This window comes from Taeniopygia guttata, chromosome 1, assembly GCF_048771995.1.
Source record: "Taeniopygia guttata chromosome 1, bTaeGut7.mat, whole genome shotgun sequence".
Lineage (NCBI taxonomy): Eukaryota > Metazoa > Chordata > Aves > Passeriformes > Estrildidae > Taeniopygia > Taeniopygia guttata.
Genome location: NC_133024.1, coordinates 41,180,242 through 41,200,021, shown reverse-complemented (window position 1 = coordinate 41,200,021; position 19,780 = coordinate 41,180,242). Strand labels below are relative to the sequence as shown.

At 34.4% G+C, this 19,780-nt stretch overlaps 1 protein-coding gene across 2 annotated transcripts in view; it reads right to left on the bottom strand.

Moving 5' to 3' along the window:
• DYNC2H1 (dynein cytoplasmic 2 heavy chain 1) overlaps positions 1 to 19,780 on the bottom strand; it is a 143,355-nt gene that overhangs the window by 16,675 nt on the left and 106,900 nt on the right. For both annotated transcript variants that reach the window (XM_030269960.4, XM_072927487.1), the window contains 3 exons: positions 18,377 to 18,493; positions 12,184 to 12,393; positions 9,304 to 9,393 (listed from right to left, as the gene is read on the bottom strand). In XM_030269960.4, the coding sequence (XP_030125820.4) occupies positions 9,304 to 9,393; positions 12,184 to 12,393; positions 18,377 to 18,493 (417 nt within the window). The remainder of the gene's footprint in view (positions 1 to 9,303; positions 9,394 to 12,183; positions 12,394 to 18,376; positions 18,494 to 19,780) is intronic.

Sequence of the window (19,780 nt, the reverse complement as noted above, 5' to 3'; positions counted from 1 at the left end):
AAGATCATGCAACCTTTTGTTAAACCTGAAAGCAAATTTCTTTTGTTGTGGCAAATCCCAAAAGAAAAGCTCATCATAAAGGCTGCAGGTCTTTTTCATATGTTCAGTCACGCTTGAAAGCTAAGAGAATGTTATAGAGCATTAGCATGGTATAAAACTTCATTCACACCTGTTCTCAGGAAGCAACCCAGAAAAACATACATTAGGCAGCAATTTAAGGAAAAAATATTGCACATTTTGTTAAACAGCACACTTTTTTTGGTTATATTTTTAAATTAATTTTGTTTTCTTTTTATTTAGCTATAATGGGTTTAGTTTTTAAATTACTTACGTTGTAGAAATAATTTATTCATAAAATTAATCATTTTGACACCCATTCCAATTGCAATTCAGAGTAGCTCCAAATTCAACACCAATTTAGGTTGCTCAGGGCATTGTCTACTGTAGTACTGTGTATCTCCAAAGATACCTCCAAAAATCATATATTTCCACAAACATCTCTGGACAATATGGGCAATGTTTTTTAATGTAGAAGCTGACAACTAGGAAAGTGATTCAGATGTGGCCTGAAAGTGTAGAAGAATCAATAAGTGCCTTTCACTCTTAGTAAGGTCATTAGGAATTCTGCATTTCTATGGTATCTTTGGATACACACATTGGTTTCAGTTTTATTATTCTAGTAATATCTTAATGTGTTTCTTATTTGATGGATTCTTCTGTTGATATATTCAAATCATTAGTTTTTACTTTCTCAGCGTGATAAAATACATGAATACACATGACAGAATAAATCTTCTTCATAGCTTTGTAATCTGCATATCTGAAGAATGAACAATATTTGGTTTAGTTCTAAATTATTTACTACATTTTGCCTGATATATATAAGTAATTTCAATTGTTTAATTTATCGCATGGGATAATGAAATATTAGAAATAATACAGAAAATGTTAATTATAGAAAACCTCTAAGAAAACGCACTGTGTTTTCTTATAAGGAAAATCACATACAACACTGTGAAACAGTATAAGCCTGACAGGAATTTTGAAATTCAAGTTCAGTTGTAGAGAACAGATTTCTGATTGAATCATAACTCTCTTTGTTCAGAGTGACTGTGTGGAATTACGACTACAAATATATCAATATGCTTTTGCATATCCTCCTCCATGTAAGGGCATACATTCTAATTTAGTTACGATTTATAGCACTCAGCTGAACACACTGGGAAACATTATAGAGCATGAGGACATTTATCCTTCCTGCCTTTAAGCATCACTTACATGCCTTAAATAGGGATCTAAGCTTCCCATCACTCTTAACAACTTTTCTACTTTGACTCAAGGTTTGGTTTATTTTTTCTGCAATTATGAACCCTGCTGAACATTCAGAGACAAAGACCACACCAAAAAGAAATCCACTAAGACAAAAAAATCAAACAATGAAATTAACAAAACCCGAAATCTGAATACCTTTCTGTTGACTTCAGTTTTAAAATGCAGTCATGTCTGTTTACAGAATTGCTGAGTGCACTTGTATCCTGCTCTGATTGCTTTATTTCACTGTGAATTCCCAAGAGCAAAACAACTGCACACTCAACAGATAAAGAAGGGTTTAGTCAAGAATTATTCTTATTTTTCTTTTCCTTCACTAACTAAATTTGAATTGACAGCCTTGAAATTTAAAAGGCTCTGAAATTTTAAATATTTTTAATACATTTGCAAAGGGATGCAATATGATACTGTATCATTTCAAATTCGGTAATATGGCATCTCCTTCAAAGAGAGAAAGATAGGTCAAGATGCGGTTACATTTTTGCCTTCCCCCAAAGAAAAGGATGCTAATTAGGAATGATGCTCGCTTGTGGAATGGAAATCTGTTTCTAATGAAAAATGGATACAAATTGGGAATCATGAGCCATCTATCTGGATTTCTATAAAGCCTTTGACACAGTCCCTCACAACATCCTTCTCTTTCAGCCAGAGAGAGATGGATTTTATAGGTAGATTGTGAGATTGAAAAGAAATTGGTTGGATGGTCACATCCAGAGGGTGCTGATCAATGACTCAGAGTCCCAATGAACATCAGTGACAAGTGGTGTCCCCCAAGGGCTCCATATTGGGACCAGTGTTACTTAATATCTTTATTAATGACATAGATAAAGGGATCAGGTGTACCCTCATCACCTGAAGGACAGGATGCCACCCAGAAAGACCCAGGCAGGCTTGAGGAGTGGGGCCCTTGGAATCTCTTGAGGTTCTACAAGACCAACTACAAGGTGTTGCACCTGTGTCATGGCACTCCCAGCCATGACCCAGGTGCAACACCTTGTAGTTGGTCTTGTAAAACCCAGCTCAGGCTGGGGATGAACAGATCAGAGCAGCCTTGCTGAGGAGGACTTGGGTGTGCTGGTGGGTGAGAGGCTGGACACGACCCAGCCATGGGCACTCCCAGCCCAGAAAGCCAATGGTGTCCTCAGCTGTATCCAAAGCAGCCTGGGCAGCAGGGCCAGGGAGGGGATTCTGCCCTTCTGCTCTGCTCAGACCCCACCTGCAGGGCTGCATCAGCTCTGGGGTCCCAGCACAGGGAGGACAGGGACCTGTTGGAGTGAGTCCAGAGGAGGGACACCAGGATGATCAGAGGATCATTTCTCCTATGAGGAGAGGCTGAGATACTTGAGATTGTTCAGCCTGGAAAAGAGAAGGCTTCAGGAAGACCTAACTGCAACCTCCTAGTACCTGATGGGAACCCTACAACAAAGATGGAGAGAGACTATAAGGGCATGTAGTGACAGGACAAGGGGGAATGGCTTCAAACTGAAAGAGGGTAAATTTGGATTAGATATTAGAGAAGAAATGTTTTTCTGTGAGGGTAGATGAGGTATTGGAGCAAATTGCCCAGAGGAGCTGTGGGTACCCCATTCCTGAAAGTGTTCAAGGCCAGGCTGGATGTGGGTCTGAGCACTGATCTAGTGCCAGGTGTCTCTGTCTATGCCAGGGGTTTAGAACAAGATGGTCTTTAAGGTCCCTTCCAGTCCAAACCTCTCTCTAATTCTAAATTGTCTTAAAAAACCAAAACAGATTGATGGGATGAACCTACAAATTGGTGCATTAGCATGTGCTGCAGCCTTCTCATTTATTAATGGATGGAATTTAAAATTACCAGTCTTTGACAGAATAACATAAGGACTCATTTTCATATGTGAATGATAATAACATAGTTTTCTACCACTTGTACTAAAATTAACCTTTTTTGCTTGAGCTTTTGTCAGACAAGACTATCTATTTAACTCTGCTTTATCTTTTGCAGACAGCTCTGTCCATGATAAAGGAGATACAGTAAAAAACAACTTATTAGAAACACAGCAATCTACACTTTTAATTTTCACAGATTAAATGCATAAAATTGATCATTATTTTATCATTGCATTTTTCCAGCTTTCTTCCTGTATTGTGAAAATGTATCTTGTAGCTTAAAGAGAAAGATCAATGAATGATCATTATTTTATTTGTTTAAATAAAGGACATCAACTACAGCTTTACATCTTATACAATACATAGTACAGGTTTTTGCAATTTACTAAGTATATAAATACTATTTTGCATTCATAGAAGAAATACAGAATACTAAATCTAGGGGTTTTTTTAAATTTAAACCTAGGTTGGGAAAAAAAAATAATTTTCTTTAATATATGGTAATTTCTCAGAGACACAATGCCTGTAGAGACAATGACTTGGGTTTGTCCTTTTTTATGCAACATTTACAAAAAATCCTTTTATGAGTAATTATCTCCTGCAATAAATATTTTATAATCAAACAGCTGAATAATTGGTTACCACTATGATAAGGGGTGCTGCTCAAACGTCTAGTTGCAAGGCAGTATTTAATAATTTCAACAGAACAGCCATTCTTACAAGACATGCCTAGAATTGTAAGAGTTTAATGAACGGCCATTGAATTCTGTTGAAACAAATTACTTTTCTTGACAGTTAAGCCTGATGTTTATTAAAATGCCCATAACTTGTGGATGCCTGTTTAACAGAGCACCTAGCACTCATTGGAAATAAGCTTCAGCAGCTCACAGTGAAACCAAAGGAAATGCAGGTAGTGGTATTTTCCCTTTTCCAATACTGCTTTTTAAAATCTGTTTTTCCTGGTTTTTGTGCAACTGTTTTTTGAGCAAAAAGCATGTTTTCCAAAACTTGACATAAGTCTTGCTCATTGGCAACCAAAATAATTTACCTTTGAAATAGCACAGTTTGCAGATTTAGTGCTAAACCCACTGTATTTTGGAGGAAAACAAACATTTCACTACAAAAAAAAAAAATTATATTTAGTTTTCAGCATCACAACATATGAAAGATATTATGTAATTAGAGACTGTCCCAAGGAGGGCTGCAAATATGGTGAAGGGAGGGGAAACTGTATCAATGCATGAACACACAGCTTTCTGTAAGAGCACAAAAAAAATGCTTCAGTTTCTGCTTTAATTTCCTTGGACATTGGCTCTTATTTCAATGGACAACTCCTATAACCCATCCATGTCCGAAACTTTCACTTCACATTCTGTTTGGTCCCTTGTTTGGATGGTGCACCTTTACAAACACTACTGCTGTATATCAGCTGTTACTTCATCAATGCAATCTATGTGAGACTGATTAAAAGGGACATGATAAAACAGCTGCTAAGAGCTTCAAATTTGCCTATTAGAGACAAACAAAACATTTTTTTAGTAATACTTTCAAATTTCCAATTTTTATCAAGCAGTTATCAATTAGACATAAAATCTTACAAGACATATCCTGGCTGATAAATTTGGAACAAAGTGAAATCATTTTGCAACATGATGAGAAATGAGGGAGCCAACTGAGGATCAGTTCCTCAGCAGATAATGTTAGTCTGCAGTTCTATTTTTGTTTTGAAAGGCATGACAGCTAAAGAGGAGAAGCCAAGAAAAATAGCAGAAAAATGCTAATTCTTCAGAGTGATGTGGAAATTTAAACTAAAGTAATGGAATGGGTGGATTTAAAATACCTTACTCTTATGAATTTTTGTGCTTCAATATTAGAATACTAAATCTGGTGTATTCTGCACTGTACAGATACCTAGGTAACAGCTGTTCAAATAGAGTCATGAGAGGAACAATGAAAAGGTGGGGAACCAGCCAAACTAATCCATCTGAATCAGCCTCTCCTAAAACTGTGAAACACAAACCATTAAGCTATTGTCCCTGCTGCAAACTCTGCTAAGGCAATGTATTAGAAAAGACTCTGGAAACTAAGTGTGATTACTTGGACTGGGATAGGCCTCATTATGGAGTGCCCAAGTGGATGAATAGTGGGACTGAACATGAGTATTCTGGATTTGTACAAGATTTATTATGAGAGTTCTTTAACTTGGTGAAAGTTGATGAAAATTGAGAGGACTTGACTCCCTCGGTTTTCTAAGAGCAGCCCTTCTGCCTGTTATCAGTGAATGAAAATTTAATATCCCTACCTAAATGCCTGGGGTTCAAAGGAGAAATCCTGGGTTTCCTATTCCCATGAGGTTTTACAGTACATTCACCAGGCAATTTCCAAGAGTTCAAACCTCATATACTTTGGGCGTCCAATCCACCTTTTTGGGGACCTAATTGTTGAAATAGAGGAATAGGGTTCCAAAACAGGAACAAAGTAATTCTTCCTTAAACAGTAAAAGATCATTAAAATAGTAAAAAACTTATACTGGGTGATCAAACTGGTATTGAAGTTAAATATTACTACCTTAGTTTTTACTCATGATGGAAAGGGACAAGAGAACAGCATCTCAGAAAAATATAAGTGTCTTCAAAAAATATGAAATTTAACTTCTTTATATACTAGGAGTACTTTTTAGATAAATACACAATTTCAACGAAACCTTTCATAAATTATGCAACTAAAAACTTTCAGTATTCATAAACATTTCCTTGATTAGAACTCTGAAACTGGTGCTTATGATTCTGAGGTCAGAATGTACACTACAAGATTTCTAGCAGCTTTCTAACTCAACAGTCATCCAAAGAAAGAAAGCAAAAACATTTACATGTTTTTGTAAATGACATAAAACCAGTTGAGTCCAAAAGAATGAAATATAAGGTCTTCTTGGAGTGAGAAGAGTTTGGAGTCCCTTTTTTGAAAAGGTGAAAATAAGCCCTTTACTTAGCTCTAGTGGAAACAAAAATTAATTTCCAATTTCTTGACCTGAAACAATTTTTAAGGTTGCTATTCGGCTGACGTTTGCCTGGGCTGCTGTTTTGCCTCTTGACAGCTCTGAGTCTCCTCTCTCTCCTTCTCCCCTGCTGGTATCCATAGAAGCGAGAAGACACTTTATCTAAAAACTGCTGATGTGTATTATTGTTGAGCTATGATCATGAACCACAGGAGAGGGAAACCACAGAAAACATTTAGGGTGCCATCATGAGGAAACTCACAAGAATGGACCAAGAACTAAAACTTATACAATTACCACTGATGACTCATACATTTCGTATCTTAATGTTGGTAGTGAATAATCACTGCAGACAGACAAGCTGAAGCACAGTATTATAAAGTTCTATGTCAGCACTGCTAATTGAAAGTATTCAGAGCTCCATCTTAGAAGAATGTTCAACACATAACATTTGCTTCAATTTAAAGCAAAAGCTACCACTCAAATATCAGAATTTTCACCTGGGAAGAAATCACCTATTTACATCAGGTCCGTCACCATAACATAGTACACAGCAAAACATGTCTCTACTGCATTTTGCGTATACAAATTTCTTCACACTTTCAAAAGGTAGTTTTCTTTTTTTTTTTAATTTTGCTTTTTACTGAGTAAATTCAGACCTAAAAATGCAACACCTGTTGTTTTTCTGCCTGTTGTTGTGTAATGCTCTCAGAACATCTTTGCACATCTATAAATTCTGCTATAAATATTTTACCATCTGGCCTATATTTTGTGTTCCTCCCCATCCCCATTAAATGCTTGCTGCAGTTGCTTTTATTGTTTTCTGCACTGGCAGCAAATCACTTGACAAGGCAGCCTTTAACTAAGAGCTTAGGCAGAGACTTACTCCATCCTTGGTAAATGTAATCCTTCAGTACAACTTTGATCTTTCAGTGTCTCCTATTTCATCTTAAAAATGCCTAAATCAAACCTGTCTCAAACAGTAAAGTATAAGTCAATATCTACAGTCAACGAAACAGAGGGACATAAGAGTATCTAAAAAAAAATGCTTATAAAGTTGGTCATATAAAACTAATCCAAAATATGGCATTTATTGAAATATAAATCAGAAGATAATTTTCAGAGTTATGAGATATCTTTATTGAAGCCTTTACTGAATTTCTGAATACTAAACCTAGAATTAACTACCGACAAATTACATTTATAAAATCAATAATAAAAACTCACACAAAAGAAAAGTTAATTAAAAAATGATCAAGAGTAATCAGGAAGGTGTAATGGGCACAATCATGATTTGGAATCACATTTAAGGAAAAGGATGATTCAACCGAAATACGTAATTAGAAAGAATCAACATTTTTAAAATAATATACAATACAGAAATACAGAAACTGTATTTTAGATGTGATTTGACTAGAAGCTTAAGATACAAAACAGACTGATACTTTATTATTAAGAATTGCTCCAAACACAACTATATTACATATTTGACATTAAAGAAATAAAATGAGACAACTAGCAGCTGTTATCACTAATAAAAATTTAACATAATTTACTGCTTATGGACACAGTCAACTATCTACTATAAAGCTATGCTTTAATAATATTTCACTCTCTCTTACAATAAATAACTGTTAAAAACTGTAAATGAGTCCTTCATAGTAACTTTCATAAAAATTACTAATCCAAATGCACTATTTTGTCAGTAGTTTGAGAAATGAGAAAGGAAGATTACTATCATGGTAATGCAGCAAATATAATGCAACACATTAGTCAATAGCTGACTGGAGTAATATATGGAAATAAAAACTTTTGGGATATTTGTGGTTGAAAATCATCTGTTACTATTAAAACTAATTTCATCCCGTCACTTCTGCATTATGACTTTGTATGGGAGGTACACTCCACACAGAAGCTCAAACTCTAATCTCAGACTGCCATTAAAAATAAATCATATAAGTAAGGAAAATTGCACGCAGTTTGGTCACAACCAAATGAAAGTAGAAGTTGCAAACACTCTTGAAGCTTACAGACACACTGACTCACCACAAATAATGGGTTTTTTTAAATACTAAAGGCTATAATAGTCAGCAAAAAGACAGATGGGACTAAGTTCAACTCCAGTTTTATGACCAAATAACATTATAACTTGTTGTTACACATATTTATATTTTTTCCTGCTTTGAACTTTAAGCTTTTTTTTGAAGGAAAGGGATAAAGAATAAGTATTAGTCAAAATAAACTGTTTGATAAGAATCTTATTAATACTTTGGAGACATTTATTTGACAGTTTATTTAGAAAAAGTAATGCCAAGAAGACACATGGCCCTCAAATCTTTCTTCTGAATTTGACCGTCAACATAAATGTTGACAAAAAGCTTGGTATCCCATTGGACAAGATGTGTTAAACCAAGATCAAAACCAACAGCTTTCTATTTATTGCCTGGAGGTAACAAAGATATGTCCTTTCTAAAGCAGTCTTCCTCTCCTTCAGGTTCTCACAATTTTCTCTCTATGTATCCAACACAGGTAAGGAATCTGTTTCCTTAAATACTAATTAATTTAGATAAATTACTTTTATTTCTCTTTGTATTACCTCAAATACACCACTTCTGTCAATCAAATTATATATAGGTTTATCTTAACTAAAAATTAACCTCTTAACTGTCACACTGTAGATAGACAGCTTCTCTTATGTCCCCTTGAAAACCTTGAGAATGCAGATCTTTTCACTGCTTTCTTCCAAAACTAGACAGCTATGAATTTCTACATTACTTTTAATAGAAACGCTTCACTTATGTCTTGATTGGCATCTCTCTACCAGATTAAAGAGTGTGTCTTGACTTAAACATAAAATTTAATCTGGGTAGAAAAAGTCTTTTTCCCCCCACAGCTCACCATAAAGACTAATGACTAAGATGTAATTCACTTCACTATGTGAAGTAACTAACAATATTATCCCATTATTTCTTGATCTTTAGATTTTTATATACCTTTTCACACATCTAAAATTCTCTTGGACCTGTGTTTGTAAAGGTCTACTGTAGTGAAATTACATAATACATAATAATGTCATTGAATACCAGCACACTGAGTAAAAAATAACTCTTTAAAATTACCTGTATAGCAAGTGCTCGAGCTACAAGACTTCTAAGATATTGCAAAGGATCTTCTGGACCTTCCCACTTGCTTTGCCACATGACAGGACACTGAAATAAAAATATATACACACTGAAAGAATCAAACCCATTGTCATTTCATTTTAAGTTGGCAACTTGAATAAAAATAAATAACCTGGAGATCAAATAGATCTAAAGAAAAAAAAAAAAAAAAAAAAAAAAAGGCAACACCAGCAATATAATGATCAAGAACATACAACCACAAACAGAAAGGTTGTATTCCTGCTAATTCTTTTTGTGGCCCAGCCACAGTGTTGATGGAGAACTTGCAAGAGGCTCTGCTATTCAATAAGGAGGAAACATCAGTGGTCCACAAATAGTTCCAAAAGGCCTAAGAGTATTATGTCTTGGAAAGTCACAATGTCATCTTTCAACTGCAGCCAGTTTCCCACTCCTTTGCTGCAGCCTCCTCAGACTTCAAATGCAGTCATGCAACTCTGTGGTAAAGAGAATCTGCTACAATTCCTCTGCATGATTATTTCTCATCACCTTAGAGCTTTTGTAGAGCAACACTGAGAAAAAAAGTCCTCCAAGACTTCCCCATATAAATTTCTCATTGACTTCAAAAAGAAAGGCTTAAAAGTGCATGTCTTAAACTTCCTCCTTAATAAGGATAGAAACACTAATTTTACCTACTCCACAGGAATCTAAAGCACACTGAAAGTGACTGCAAGATTCTCCTACTTATGAGAAAGAGAATTAATGTAAATTAGTACCTGTGGAATATTGCACACTACTGAAGATGCTAAGCAGAATCAACAGCTTATACTGTTCCCATTCTAATAGCATATGTACTGAACAGGTACTCAAAATCTGATCCTGGAAGTTTGCAAAAATGTATTTTCCAAAGTAAATACCCTGTGTTTACCTTTTATAGATAAAACCCAAAATGTAACTAGATTCAAGGATACTAATTAAAAATTAATTAAATAAACTAGAATACAAAACAATTAATAAAGGACAGTTAACTGCATGGGGTTTTTCCTAATTAGGATTTTTTGAAACTTATTTTTTATTTGAGACATTGCATTTTTGCAGCCTCTTTTACTAGATTGCATTTACAGATAGCTCATCAATCTATCACTTACAAGGCATTTGCCTAATATTAATATATCACTCTAAATTACTTTAAGTCTAAAGAAATTGCTTAGCTAATTGTTGTGCAAGTGTATCTCAGATGTGCTTATGCTCTTTTTGGCTGGGGTGGAGTTAATTTTCTTTACAGTGGCTAGTATGGGGCTAACATACCAATTTTACACAAATACAGCACATTGCTGAAACCTTTAGAAGTCATACATTTATTGAATTTTGCATTTCTATTATTCATCCAGTGGTTTCTTCAGGTGCTACAATCTTAAAAGAGCTACAACCTAGTGGGTTTAAAATACAGCTTTTGAAAAATAATCCTTTGCTACATAAAACATGAAAACACTAAACAAGAAGAGTGTATAGAAAACACATGAAAAAAATCACTTTAGGATGACAAATAGAGTGAAATGTAGCTGCCATGCCAAGAACGTGGCATTAGCCTCTCTGGAAGGCTGCTGAAAAAATTGCTATATGGTCACAATCCATGTCAAGGAAAGTGGGTAAGTAAGCAGATGAAATGACAGAAGCACTGGTCAATACATCAGGAAGCAATGAACTGATGCTTGCGACAGGTTAAAGTGCAGAATTTTTAAGAAACTTTTTGAGGCAGTGATCAGCTTCACAGCTCCTGCCAGTTCCAATAGAAGCATACAGCCAAAGCACACAAGCAAGCTATGCTGTCTTGCTCAGTAACATGAAATATAACTGTAAGAACTAAAGAATGGCCATTACATGGATCACTTCCATTCACTATAACTTGGACTTAGTGCCAGTTTCTACCATATAGTCAAAACATGTTTTAAAATGCAATGAGATTGCTAACAAGAAAACTTAATTTATTCTAACTGTACAGCCATTTTGCTAACAAATGCTGTCTTGTGAATCTCAAAAGACAACAAATTTCATTGTTTTGATTAGAATTTGATTTATCAATAAATGCATACAAAAATTTTCAACAAGATAAACAGGATGTTAATAGGAATTATTGTTCATTGCAGAAACAATCTCAATATCTATGCATTAGCATTGACAGAATTTATCAGTTGCTGGAGGCAAAACAAAACCAGCTTCATGTCACATCAATGTTTGACTATCTTTTAACTCAATTATCTAGATATTCATGATAGAGCATGTAAATTTGCTGTCACTAAATGTACCAGTTTATAAACATGCCCAGTTTGATGCCAAAAGACATGGAGAAAGTACATATAATTCTGACTGATTTCTTGTACATCAAGAATATAGGGTGAGATTATAGGTTGGTATGATGGGCACAGCTTTTCTAATGAGGTATGCCAATACCCCATACTGAATAAATGCAAATATAATTTAATTGCAAATATAATTTAAATGCAAATATAATTTAAATTTTAAGAAAATATAAAGACTAAATAAGGGGACAGATTTACATATTCTACTGGCTATTATATTTAGCTTATCGAGTATGAATTGGTATTTGAAATTGAAATAGTATTCCACAACTTCTAAACTTATTGGATTTGTCTTTAAGAGAAAACTATAGAAGAGAGTAATACATTCAGAAGATTCTGAAGTTCTGAAAAATCTTACAGAAAAAACTGGTTTTGTTTTAGAGTTTCTATCTTTAAAAGAACTCCACTTTAGAGTCTTTATCAATAAAAAAATTTAGAACATTAAAATGAGTATTAGTTCAGTTTCCTTGGATTTTTTTCAATGTATATTTTAATGTATATTCATTACAAAATGACTTACCTTCTGGTTTAACAGAGCACTTGCTAGCCTTTGCACTTCAGAACTCAGTAGTGAGGTGCCTCTGATGACTTTACTTAAAGAAGCAAGTGACTGATGGACACTCTGCACAAGGCGAATGGCATTGAATTGCTCCAGAGTAATGAATGATAAGATGGGAGACCCTTGTTGTTCTGCAGGAGAAGACACCTTCTGATGGATCAGGTTAGAATTCTAAGAAAGAACATGTGATATCCACTTAATAAACTCAGGGAAACGATGCTGTTGTACCACACATTATTTGTTTAATTCATGATACTTGATATGACCTTGTTAGCTTTGAAGTAGCAACGATATCATCCCTTTTCTGACACTAAATTAAAAGTATAGTGAACTTCCAGTACTGTCTGTGACATGTTCAATAAAGGCACCACTCTTCTGAAACAAGTCTGTCTACCCAGTTACTTCAAAAGTACTTGAATTGCTGAAAAATCTTCACTTAGCTGAATCACTGCTTTCAGTATTAGTGCTAATGTGTTAATATAAAAAGCAGTGGTGTACTCAACACAAGATATTATATTACTGGGTACTCTAAACTGTACTGCCAGTTCTTCGTGAGACTAGTTCAACGTAGAATTGAATTAAATACTATAAATAAAAATAAATATCATGTTATGTGTAAATCTTGAGTGACTCAGACTCTGAAAAGTACTGCTGCTCTTATATTACCATTTTTACTACTTATTTCCTTTTCATTAAAGCCACTGAAAATCCAAATTTATTCAATAATTTTAAGAGATGGTGCAATTTTGCAAATCTTAATTCATATGCAACTTATTACATTAATATATTTTTGCATGTATTTGGAAACTGCCAACCTGAAATGTGGCAAGATGCTGCAATGAATTCCAGTTATAAAATTAAAAACTTCTTGTAAAACTCTATAAGGCACAAATGCAAAAAGTAAACCCTAACCTATGGGAAAAAATAATTTGCTATTTCAATTTCTAGTAGTTTAGTAAAGATAAAATCAGATTTTAATTTCTCTGACATATGTAGTCTTAACAAGTTTTGATTATTTTTCAGGTTAAATAAATTTCTGAATTGTCACATGGCACCTTGCTTTCCAGAAGACACAGGATATTTACCTCTACAATCTTTCCTAGGCACTATGTATTTGTCAGAACTTTTATATTTTTAATTTCAAGCTCATACTCCACTCAGCTACCAAGCTAAAACATGAGAGAAGCTAAATGAATGAGCAATACTTTGGCTTACGACTCACCAACAGAAAAATTCAGGATAAAGTCTTCCAACATTGTTAAAAAGGTTTACAACAGAGTTACTGACCAAAGTAACTTTGGTCAGTACTGATGCCAAAGTATACAGTATTTACAACTCTTATGCTTTGCATTTTTTCTTTGCATGCATTCAAAAATCACAACCACAAAGTACCAGTTTCACATCAGTTTTTCTGAGACCATAATTTGCTGAGTATATGTAAATTATAATACAAAACCAGCATTAGCTATCTGATAATTTCTTATTGAGGTGTTTAATTGCACAAAATAAAGAAAAACCCAAGACATTCCACCTTGGAGGCTTTGCTCAATCTTTGACACTCTCATAATTCACAAGAGCTTATTGAAAGAGAAGTCCTCTAAGTTCCTCAATATTGTCCTTTACATAAGAGTCTCCTATGAATTTCAGATTCATTTCATCACTCTTTCTAATGCTGTCCTCTGAGAATCTGTTGAAACAACCCATCTGTCATTTCCATAGGAAAATTAAACATGAATACCAATATCAGCTTATACATTTAATGTCCTATTACATTCTCTTAAAATCCATTATGTACATAACTCACATCAGCTTTTAAAATACGTGTATACTCATGACCTGCTTGGAAATTAAGACGAAGAGCTGCTGAACTACTGAGTGCTTTTCCTAATCATAAGAAACTGAAGGTATATTCTAATACTGTATTTTGCTACCAATATTAATCAGGTGTATTTTCAGACTTGATAATTTTCCCTCTTTCAGTTCTGTATGTGTTGCTGTCTAAGTATAATGTAAGACTTCATAAAGTCTCACTTAAACTGTCCCAGAGCTTCACTTTGTTACCTTCTTAAACTCAAGCTTTTGCAAACTCCAGTATGTTCTGAAAACTGTGTCCTCAGAAATGTAACAAATACAATGAAAATAAACTCATATACCTTTACTAGTTCTGCATTTGATTCAAAATGCAATTTTGGTGGTGGTAGTGGTGATGGGTTTTAGAATTTTCCATTGCCTTTTTGATGTACCTATTTTGCCTCCTCCTTTGAGTCTCTCAGCCAATTTTTTTTTTTTTTTGGATATTAGCCTCTGTTTTTCACATGCTTTTCATTGTTGAAAATAAAGGATGACCCTATATTTCTGTTTCACCGATTTTCCTTCATGGAAAAGACTCTTATTTTTTTAAAGCTGAGGCAGCTAATGAGTACCAGGCACATGGTGTGATTCTTGGGGCTGTTCTGTACAGTGCCAGGAGTTGGATTTTAATGATCCTTGTGGTTCCATACCAATTCAGGATATTCTATGATTCTATGATTCTATAACGGTTTATAAAAGAGAGACAAGTAATTAATTTCTTAAAACTACTTCTACAATTTTCTTGCAACATTATGCAACTTTATGAAAATAATTAGTTACAATTTACAAACATGACAAAAGATGTAGAACACATAATTTATAATCATATATTCAGTTAACAACTTTGAAGGAGTTGCTGCTGAAATTTTTGTGGGTGGGTGTTCTAACTTTCACAGAGCTGATATAGGGGTTTTCTGAAACAAGGCAGAAAATACAACCACCTTACAATAAAAATATAGCACTGATTCCTCTCTCTTCCTCTCCTCATGTCCATTTGGACATGATGGAACACTTATGCACTCCCCTTGTGTCCTCATACATCCCTGACAACTATTGTATGATGCGTGGTTCCCCAATTCCACAGGACACTGACATCCAGCTGACCCACTGATGTGACAGTGAGGGCTTGTACAGGTCCTAAGCCACAGCCTGTCAGGGAATAAAGTGAATGGACACCAGGACAGACACTGGTTGAATTCACTCTGATTCAAGTCCCAGCCCTTGCCAACAATATGTAGTGCACCACCCTCCCACATTCAGGAAGGGTTTTTAAAATTTGTGTAACATTTTACAACTTACTCAGTGAAGACTTTATTTTATAGATCAACAAGTCCTTCATGTAAGTTAATACTGAGCATGTGAGTAGATGTTTTTTTCTAACTAAATGGCAGGTTCATGAGAGTTTAATTAATTTGGTAAGTGTCAAGCTGTTATTAAATCATGCTGCAAAACACTGTAAAAGCAGTCTTAGGACAGTATTCATTACAAGGATGTTTTCAATGGCAAGAATTAACACGTATGCTTTCAAATGAGTCTAATATAGGTGAAAATGTCAAGATATTCTGTATTAGATCAGAATGGCTTTGCTTGTGTAATTTCAACACAGATGCACGCTGATTGGAAGCACATTTTAAGTATCTACTTCATTTAAAGTAAAATTCAATTAAAAAAATCAGAGTCTGAATTCTGGCTAAACTAATAATCAGTGGATGAAGGAGAAGCAACTGCCATGATTCTATTCTTATAGATAGATAAAGAATAGTAAACCTCCTTCAACAATTTCAGGATATCTGAATAATTGGTAGCAACAATAAAATGGTTTTGCATCATGGTCTGAAAAAAAAAATGAGGCACTGAGAACTACCAAAAATATTTCTGAAAAAGTAACAAGTAAGTCCTTGCTACTGTATTAATGTATTCTAATTATTTCCCATTTTGAAATGTCTAAACTGAAAATACCTAAAATTTCCAAAGCATATCTGCCATTTTTGCTATTTGACCACAAAGAATGTGATAGGCTCTGAAAACTGAACAAAAATTACTCCTATTCACAGAACCACAAAAGAGCTGAGGCTGGGAGGAACCTCTGGAGATTGCCAGGTGCTACAGCAGGTTGCCCAGACCTGTACCCAGTGTCCATCCAAGAACATGACCCCTTGGAGCTTTTCCACATAGATTCCAGTCCACTGCCAGGGGTAGTGCAGCTCCAAGGGGTGACAGGCTGAGGGCCAGACCAGCCTCAGCAGCTTTTCCACAATGTGCCACAGCTGAGCCCCCAGAAGGCAGCAAAACTCCCCAAACAACAGATGAGGTCAGAAAACAGGAGCATCCTTCTCCCAGCTGCAGGGAATTGCTCATTATTTTTCTTTACCACTTCCTCCTGGTGCTTCTGTTTGCAGCAAGTGTAGTTAGCTTTGGAGTTCCATTAAGAGTGCAAAGAGAAAAATATGTCAACACTGCAAGATTATGATCTGTCATTGAGATGTAAATTCTACAGGACATACCTATGTGAAATGGTAAATTTTGTTGAAGTTCAGAATTGTCAGTACATAGATGCACAACAACTGTTTTCAAGCTATTTGGAAGATAATCCTTTTTTTTTTTTTTAATTAATCCTTGACTTACACACTCAACATGGGAATAAAAATGTGTAAAACAACTTAATCTTTGTCTACATATTAACAAACTTCTGAGCGTCTTTTTGCCTCTGGAATATTTTTTTTTACAGACTTCAGGAATATTTTTTTTTAATTTTACTTCTTCATATCTAGGAAACTGTTTTAGTTTCACATTCTCTGCCCATTAATGCATAAATAAAATAATTTATGATTGTTAACTTAAGCAGCAATTCAACTATCTTCTTCATCCCAATTTCCAGGTCTTTAAAAATTCTGCAAACAAAAATGATGCCTTCATTGAATTATCAATCTAGAATGAGAATGTAGAACTGCATGCAATGTCTATGAAATATTAAAGATGTCTAGGCCTTTTCAAAGCTGGAAGCAATTACTGGTTGAAGAGATCATGAAAACTAATTTTGATTAAAATATTATTATTTAAATTTTTTTTGAAACACTCAAGAAAATATCCACCACACAAAAAATAAAACCTATAAAAGGTTTTATCCTTTTATAGGATATAAAAGCATAAAAGGCATTCTATTCTAAAGGATATATTCAAAAGAGTAATTTAATTATCTGCTATTGGCATAAAACCTTTAGACAATCAAAGAAACTTCAAGATAATACAGCATCCTTGAATGTTTCGGGTTGAAAGGGACCTTAAACATTATCTAGATCCAGCCCTTCTGAACAGGCAGGGATACTGTCCATAGACCAGGCTGTTCAAAGCCTCATTTAACCTGGTTTTGAGTATTTCAGGGATCAGCTAGCCCTCTGGGAAACCTGTGCCAGAGCCTCACAATCTCTCAGAAAAGAATTTCCTAATATCTAATCTAGACCTACCCACTTAGCATGGATTAGATGAGAATTCAATGAAATACCTCAAAATGTAATGATAAATTCTAATGTGTACCTCATGTCACTTCAATGTATGTGGTTGGGTAAGGGAAAGGTTTTTCCCATTACAATGTTGCTATGTACAAAACAGTTTTAGGCCACCACATCTCTGATCTATTACTTGGTCACTGAGGAGACAAAATAATGGCAAAATGTCTAAGTGAGCACCTAGCATGAGGTGGGAGAGATTCTTCCCAAGTCTGTAGAGTGTCTGCATTCACACACATCACATCTAAATGTATGCCTGGAATAAGAATTCAATGGTTGGAAACCAAGCTTTACAATATAAGTTAAAAAACAATACCCAACTGAACCAAGCTAGACCAACAACAGAACATAAAGGGAATGATACTGGATACTGCAGAGGGGATTTTCATGAACCTCAGTTTAAAGCTAACACCATATTTCAACACTACATAGGAAAAACTTTACGGTATTTGAAATCATTAAACATTGCCTTGTGAATATTAGATAAATGAAGACACTAAATAAAAATCTAAAGTACATTAGCATTGTTCTTGGAAACACACAAAGGATGCTAGTCTCATGTTTTGAGTGTGATCTCCTCTCCATATGGAGAAAAAAGGTGATAGCCTGTTATATTACATACAGACTTCATAGCTAATTATGCACCTAACATTGTACTTTCTACCTCAAATGCATTTAATTTAGTTTTCTTTTCTTATGTTTCAATACTTGAGATATGTCCTTAGACTACATTTTTAATGTATTTACCAGAAAAAAAAAAAAAAAAAGTTGTCTTTTCAAATTAGCTACATTCCTACCTGATTAAGTTTCTTCCATAGGTTGAGGATGGGAGAAAGTTCTGTAGACCATATTTCTCTGTCAAATTTGCAGCCAGCAGTTACAGACCTACTCAGGATCCGAAGCTGTGAAATGACCTGAGTGATGAGAATACAAATGCACTCTTGAAGAAGGATAAACAAACTTCTTTTAGTACAAAAATACCATATACTAGCAAATACTCTTCAATTTATCTATGAACTATCCTTTCCTGTATACTTAATTACTGATCATGACCTGATCAAAACACAAATAATATCCATATTCAAGTACAAAGCATACTTGAACTGCATTCATATTAAACCACAAAAAAACCCTATATATTTTTCATAGTAATTGTCTTTGTTTAATTATAATTTAAAAACTAATGAGGTGCATAAATAAGTAAAAAGCCTCTTTTCCACAAAATTTAGAGACAAAATTCAAGCTCTGCCTTTAACTAGGCTCAAGCTCTGCCTTTAACTAGGCTCCATCTGTAATTAAAAATTTAAGGGAAACAATCTCCCAAAATATGCTACTTAATACATACCATAATTGTCACAGACCAAAACTCAAGACAATTACAGGAAATTCAATCTGATCTGACCAGGATCTCTTATTTACATATTCATGCTACCTCAACTTATATAAATGCATACCTACTAAGAAAAAAAAGAAAAAAGAAAAAAAAAAAAAAAACAAAACAAAAACCCAAAAAAAAACATTAAATTAAAAAAATAACTGCAAACCTTCCAGAAAGAAGGGGAACTTCTAGCTTATTAGGTCCAACTGCCTTTTATTTTTAGCAACCCTAGAAAGTTCACAAATCAATTGATAAAATACATACATACATTTGGAACAAAGGCCACTGAAATTAGAATTCTTCAGTGATACTGCAGTCTCTCCCTTAAACTGTATAAAAACCACCTGGTATTTTTGAGGCACTTTTGTTAAATTTTAGTTATTTTTCAAAGTGTATTTTGTGCACGGCATGTTAGAGAACAACTTATTATTTCTCTCCTCTTTCACTTGACAATAAATAATTAAGCTTTATAGTAAAAATGTATTAATCATTCAGACGGTCTGGGCTATTTAATTGTAACGCAGACTGAGGGAGAAAGTCAAGTTGTTTCTGCTGGGATTTGACTTATTTTTTAGTCTTGAAAGATGTGCAATGATGAAGTGCTTTCTTTTGTTTTTCATTTTCTTTCACTGAAGCAAACCTCTGCTTCTTATTTATCATTCTTGATAGGAACTATGAAGCACTACAAGATGATAGTACACCCAATCATCATTTTAACTTCTTTAAACAAGCACTGACCATGAGACTGGGGTTTAAAATCCCAAGAGAAGAATTTAAGGCCAGTAGTAGAATCACAACCTCAGAATGCAGGAGAGTAGATTTC